Genomic DNA, 7,234 nt, shown 5'->3' on the forward strand with positions numbered 1-7,234 from the left:
CCCTCTCTCTCTCTCTCCCTCTCCCTCTCCCTCCCTCTCTCCCTCCCTCTGTGTCTGTGTGTGTGTGTGTGATTTGACAGGTCGATGATAAACAGCGATGCAGTGAATATCAGTAAGTGAACAGCAGGGACACGAGCCTCTATAGCTGAATCTGATGTTGCTGTGTAACATTTCTGATCGAGAAACCGTTTTAACCATAAGGTTTTTGACATGGAAACCTGACGTGGTTTCAACTACTCTCATTTAAGAGCAGTTTAACGGCGCCATAAAGGAAGAGTTGTGGGTTTATGAGTTGTAGGCTGAGATTTGTTCAGTTAGCGGTACTATAAGAGCGATCAACATGTTAGAGCTGCATCAATGTGGAAAAATAATAAAAACATTTACTGAACCGTAATGTCACAATACAACAAGAGAGGTACCGGTGTTTCACGATGTGCAGAGAGTGGTTACAGAAGTGGAAACAGTACTGGTGCTGTGATGGAAGTATGACCTAATTTAACAATTGTAGGGTATAAACAACGCGGGTGAGAATAAAATGACTCTCTAAGCCCAGTTTTATTAGGTGCAACATAAAAACAAGCAATAATAAATGGATGAAGTTGACAAGTCAAACTGCGACTGCAGTTACCTCACTGTGCATTTTAAGTATTTTAACTTTTTAACATTATTTAACTGTTTTTTAAAAACATTTAATACTTTTATAGTTTTAAAAGTAGGGCTGAACGATTTTGGAAAATAATCTGCGAATTAATTTTTATTTTTTTATTTATTATTTTTATTTTTTTACCAATATTGCGATTTGCTATTTAATATGCAATTATTTTTTAAAGCTCTTTATGTTCTGTATTATTCAACAAAGACAAGCTATAAATCATTGTATAGTATGACCAACACACTATTAGATAGATTAAACATAAATGTTTTTTTCTGTAGGCCAGGCCTATGTTACGATGAAATTAGGTGATGCATGAATTGATATGAATGACATTTTTCGTACCGACACAAAGTTAAAATTATTTGCAACTGTCGCTTTGTCGCGTCCAGTGTAGAGCTGTTGCGGCGCGACGCGATATAAAAATGGCTTTTATATTTGTACATGGAAAAAAATAAAAGTTCCAAAAAAAGTACCTATTATTTCTGAGTAAAAGATGTTAACATTGCTGCTGAATGGCAAGTTGGTAAAACATTTTTTTTTGCAATTTATAGGAATTTATTAACGGAAAAATGCGTAATATGTATGTAATATTAATATATAATGGGGACATTATATATCTTAAAGGGGTCATATGATGTTGTTAAAAAGGACATTATTTTGTGACTGGTCACCATTTTTTCATTTTGTTGCCTTTTCTAGTTCATAGGGTTAGGGTTAGGGATCTCTGCAGGTCCAGAAAAAAAAACGGAAAAAAAAAAACACTGAATGAGGGGAAAAAGTATAAATATCCCATGTAATCTCTCAATTAATGTTAGGTCATTAAGCTGCATGAATAGTAATTATAAAATTATTGTGCTATTTAAACATAGTTATTTAAAATAACTTTAGGGAGAGTAAAGCATGTTCACATCACAAGACATGTCAATAAAATAATAACTTTTTCCCCATATGTTTTACTGTTTGCAAAATAACAATTCTTTACAACGCTTGGTGGATACCAGTTAACATGCAAGTGAAAAATAAGCTTTTTTCATATTAATTAATATTAAAATAATCATTAGATAATCAATAATCAGAATATTTAAATAATTAGTTAAAATATAGCTAAAATAAAGCAGAAATATTTAGTAATTAGTTCCTCCATAATTAGTTGCTGTTTCATAGATGCTTCCAATTTAAAGCAGCAGTGAATTTCTGCATGGACTGCACCCCACCTGGAGCATACAGGGTTTAAGCGTCTTGCTCAAAGGCACAGTGGTGATAAAACAGGATTGTGATCTCAATATCTCTCTGCCCCACGTGGGATTTTGAGCCGCCGTCCTTTGTGTTAGCAGCCCAGAGCCTCAACCGCAGGGCTACTGCTGCCAGATACAAAACAAACAGATAAAATAGACAAAATCAGTGCTGGGAGACAGCAAAGCTTTATGGAGCAGAATTCCGCTCATTTCCACAGCAACAAGATTAGAAGTTCACCGACAGATGTATTGCATGAGCAAAATGCATTAGAGAGAGCCACTTTACCCTTCAAAGTCTGTGTGTGTGTGAGCATGTGTGTTTAAGTGTGTACGTGCATGCATACAGGACAGGAAGAGACTGGAGAGACATGGGAGAGGATCACAGCCAGTGACAGACATCTCACAAGACCTTCAGCTGGCCTTGATCTTTGCAATCTCCGCTGAAAAGTGTGTTTGTTCAGCGCAAGCACAGAATACAAAGTATGATGATGAGTTAGTGACACAAGTGTGACTGTTTTGCAAGTCTGACGAAGAAAGAGAGAGAGAAAAAAAGGAAGGGGAAGAGGGCAGATTTCCCCGTATGGTGAGTCATGATCGCAGTTCCTGGCTGAGACTTATTGTCCATTGATCTGAGATGTGCAGAAAGTCCAATTAAAGGAGAAAGAAGAAGAGGAATGGCAGAAAGCAATACTGAGACGTGGAAGATGAGAAGAGAGAGAGACAGGAAAGACTGCAAACCGTGAGGAGAGATGAACTGGGGTACAGACGTATCGGCTTGGGAGTAGTCCTGCTCTCTAATTGGACTGTATAGACAAACATACCCATGCGTCCCTTGGGCCGATTAGACTGTGTGTCTTCCTGTCTGTGAGGGAAGCACTGGGTATATTAGTGTTTGCATTTTGCTTTTGAGAAAAGCTTGTGTGTGTGTGTGTGTGTGTGGTTTCTGAAGCTCTGTTGAGCATTTGTGCCAAGTTTGTGTGTCCTCAGATAGAGAAATGAAGAGATGGTTTTCCGGTTGTGTGTGTGTGTTGTTGTCTTCTCTCAAGCTCATTGAGGCTGAAGGATCTGCCTGCCCCCCGATGAGAGGAACTGATCTTTAGAAATAAAGAAAGACGGAGGTAGAGGGGGAGATGAGAGATGTAAAGGAGTGATAGACGGAGAAAGAGTGGTGGAGGAAGTGGGATGTTTGTGATGCTAGTGACTGAGAAAATGCACAAGTGGAGGACGGGACATAAGTGTTGAGTGTTTTTGTGCATGTTACAAAGGTCGGACCAGTCAGTGTCACTGCTTTTATGAAGTTTGTAAACAGCTTAAAGGTGAAGTGTGCCGTTTGTTTGCGCCAGCGACACCAAACAGAATGGCAATCTGTTTTTTTTTTTAGCAGCTTGACTGGGTTGGATATAACAACACTGGCTCAACCATTGATTTGAAAACATGGACCATTAGTGGTGCAAATATTAGACTGTGCAATTCCTTTAGAGGTTTATTAGTGGTACCTCCTATTGCTCATACTGTATTTAAAGGGATAGTTCATCCAAAAATGAAAATAGTCATTTACTCAGCTTCATGTAATTCCAAACCTGTCATTTTCTTCTGTGGAACACAAAGATATTTTGAAGAATGTTTTAACTATTTTTGCCAATACGGTGAAAGGCAATGGGGTCCAAAATAATACTGGAGTAAAAGTTGGACTAAAGAAATTGACAATAAAATGCATGTAAATGCATTAGTCCAGTTAAAATGGTACTGGTCAGGATTTTGTGAAGTCAGACTAACAGACCTATATAACATAATTGTAGCTTGGATTTGTCCGACAATGGTACACCTTAAAATTGCGATGTAATGAAATTAGCATCAGACCTTTTCTTCTGAATTGTAACGTACATCCGAAAGAAACAGCTTATTGAAAAAGAAAAAAAAAAATAGGGTGGGGATTTGGTTCTATCCATCGGTTGTTGATTGGATGGAGGCCGGTCTGAACGCTTGTGTTTGATTGTAAGAAAGGGACGGGGTTTAAAATACCTGAATGATTGGAGAAGTCCAGCATACTCAACCAGAAAGAAATCTATCCTTTCACTGGGAGGTCAAGTTTTGAAAGTCAATTTTGATTTAAAAATCACAAGCTCAATAAAAAAAAAAAAAGCAACAAGCATGGATGATTCGCTCACAGTAGCATGCAGGAAATAGTGAATTTCCATTTCACAAAATATTTGATTATGCATTGTCATGTATAGGCTCGATTATGCAACAAACCACTGTAGCTCAATTTCAAATGCACAAACTCACTAATTGTGGTTCAGATTTATGTGTTACAAATGTGTGTGTGTGTGTGTGTGTTTGCATTCCTTGTATCTCTTCATTCCAAAGGAAGTAGTGGAAGTCTGCTCAATGAGTTTTCCTGTATCTGTGTGTGTGTGTGTGTGTGTGTGTGTGTGTAAGGTAATTAAAGGATTTTCAGTTACAACTGATATTATCAAACAACTCTAAATGGAGCATATTTATCTGCTCCAAGATAAAGATTAACAAAACAGTCCAGCTGGCCTACAGTACAGGTTCAAATATTTCGTTGCGGTATGCTGTCTTGAAGGGTAATGACAACAAAACATACACAAGAGATCCCCCAGATCTGTGCAGTTGGGCAATTGTCTTGCCAAAAAAACTTTTTTTTTTTTTTTAACTCCAACGCTACGCAGAACAGCAAATGAACAAATAACTATACAGATCCGCTGAGCATTATCACATCTTCTCGAATACACTCTTAATGTTTATTGATGTATATTCAACATTGTTGCAGCGCTGCTATAGTGACTGTGGCACGAAACACTGAAAGGCATATTGTTGCTGAAACATTCCAGGGCTGTTGTCCAAACGTTCTTTGAATGTTTCTCTGTTTTCTTGTCTGTAGGTGGGTGATAAGGTTCTGGTTCTGAACCGGAGCGGTATGTGGCAGGAAGTAGTAGTGGTGGCGACCACACACACCTTCCTGATACCAGAGGGCATGAGCTTTGAGGAGGCGGCGGCACTTCCTGTCAATTACATCACTGCCTACTTGATGCTCTTCGACTTTGGGCACCTGCGTCCGAACCAGAGCGTGCTCATCCATATGGCTGCAGGTAAGTGTGTGTGTGTGCACTGTGGAGATTATGCAAATGTATAACAGGCTTCATAACAGGGATTACATGCAGCCTAATGTAGTTATATTTTCATGAGCTGCAGCACAATGGACACATCCATCATGTGCAGGTGTGTGTAAGTGTTTGTGTATATACGGTTCTTGCAGCTGGCTAAAAGGGAGCCCTGGGGCTTTTTACTGTGGCGAGGGAGTACAGCAGTGGTTTACATTTACTTATGCGCTCCCATCGTCATTCGTGAGAGTGGATCAGTGAGTCCCTTGTGGCAATTAACTATTTCCAAGTGTCGTCCCTAAGGGATTTCTTGCTCTCTCTCTGCAGGTGTACGCATGTGTGTGGGTGTGTTGGGAAACCATGCTCTCTAAATAATGAACTTTGGGATGCACTGTAAGTGCAGGTGCAGGATTGAATAGTTTATTATTTCTCGGAGGATATTCCTGTAGGTGTCAAACAAATCTCTTGTCAATAAATTCATATGAGCGAGTCCCTTGGCAGCTGTTTAGTTTATAAACGTTTAGGCAATGTGAAGACTGTGCTCTGGCTGTATTAAAAAACAGTGACCGATTTTGGACAGATTTACACAATTATTCATTTAATTATGCAACATTTAAAGTGATTAAGGGTTTTCTACTCTGAATAGAATGGCGTGTGTGTGGTTGTTAGAATGTGTGTGTATTGATGTATCTGTGAGTGCGTTGCGGTGTTGGGTTTTTAAGTGTGCATTTTTATTCATGAGGTCCTTTTTTAGTTATATTTAATAACCAAAGTGAGGGAAAACACAGTTTTCAGGCTAATGAACATTTTTGTGGTATCAATATGAAAAAAAAAAACATATGTTTTAAAAGTGATATGACATCTGCCTCTGCGAGAAAATTAGAGATGCACCGATCGATCGGCCAGGGATCGGAATCGGCCGATTTTCCTCATGATCGGCCCGGATCGGTGACCGGCCGGTCAGTCTCACTTCTTTCCGATTCCGAGCCGATCTGTTTTGTTATCAGCGGCACAGGTATTAACGTCAGCTGGTATTAAGACCCCTTCTCTCTCACACACGTCTCATTCGCTCCGGTTAAATAGTGCTTGTATTGTGCATTATTTTAGTCATTCCCGCAGGTTTCGCGCTTACACCAAAAGCGCGCACCACCACTGATCTATATTAGTGGAGCGCACAATCCGCGCTCAGTTTCAAACAGCTTGTGAGCCACAAATACCAAAAGAAAAGTAGATTTTTGTTTGTATATGCTGTCAATTATAGTTTTTATTAAGAAAATAGAAATCGGCAAAAATCGGTATCGGCAGATCACACTAACAAAAAAATCGGAAATCGGAATCGGCCAAGAAAATTGCAGTCGGTGCATCTCTAGAGAAAATGTTGGGGAAGATAGTGAAATAGCTGGAATCAGACTGAGGGGAGTAGCTAAATACATCAAAATTGCTGATAAAATCTAATTTTGAACAAACTGCTCTGGTATGGTACGCCCTCCACATACTCAAGAAATACCAGCATTTAAAATGCCAACATCATAATGAAAAGTAGGCCTAACACACAGCCGTTTCCTGCCTGACAGCACTGCTTAGAAACCATACAATACAGCCAATACAAATTCATCCAATTCAAGTTTTTTAAAAATGAAAAATGACAAGCATTGTTCATAATTGAATTATTTTATGTCTAAGTATTTGTTTGGTATTGTTTAAACAAGCTAAAGAGATTCATTGTAAGACAACTGTTAAAGGGGTCATATGATGTTGCTAAAAAGAACATTATTTTGTGTATTTGGTGTAATGAAATGTGTTTATGCGGTTTAAGGTTCAAAAAACACATTATTTTCCACATACTGTACATTATTGTTTCTCCTCTATGCCCCGCCTTTCTGAAACGCGTCGATTTTTACAAAGCTCATCGGTCTGAAAAGCAAGGTGTGCTGTGATTGGCCAGCTATCCAGTGCGTTATGATTGGCCGAATACCTCAAGCGTGTGACGGAAATGTTACGCCCCTTACCATACTGTGATGATGCCCTGTCGGGCCGGAGCAACGATTCAAAAACATGAAGCCCCATTATAAACGAGGCATTCGTTGCATCCAGTGGGGACATAATTATGGATTATAATGACTTATACTGTCTTTTTACGCGTTAACATGAAACCATGTCTGCATTTGTGATCGGAGATCTGCATTTGTGCAAGCGCTACTCTAAACTGCTCAAAACTC

At 39.0% G+C, this 7,234-nt stretch overlaps 1 protein-coding gene across 1 annotated transcript in view; it reads left to right on the forward strand.

Annotated features, from left to right (window-relative positions):
- The window catches only part of vat1 (vesicle amine transport 1), a 30,243-nt gene that overhangs the window by 3,781 nt on the left and 19,228 nt on the right, over positions 1–7,234 (forward strand). Inside the window, exon 2 of the mRNA XM_016571361.1 lies at positions 4,796–5,003. Within this exon, the coding sequence (XP_016426847.1) occupies positions 4,796–5,003 (208 nt within the window). The remainder of the gene's footprint in view (positions 1–4,795; positions 5,004–7,234) is intronic.

This window comes from Sinocyclocheilus rhinocerous, unplaced genomic scaffold (assembly GCF_001515625.1).
Source record: "Sinocyclocheilus rhinocerous isolate Xijiao unplaced genomic scaffold, SAMN03320098_v1.1 scaffold1063, whole genome shotgun sequence".
NCBI lineage: Eukaryota > Metazoa > Chordata > Actinopteri > Cypriniformes > Cyprinidae > Sinocyclocheilus > Sinocyclocheilus rhinocerous.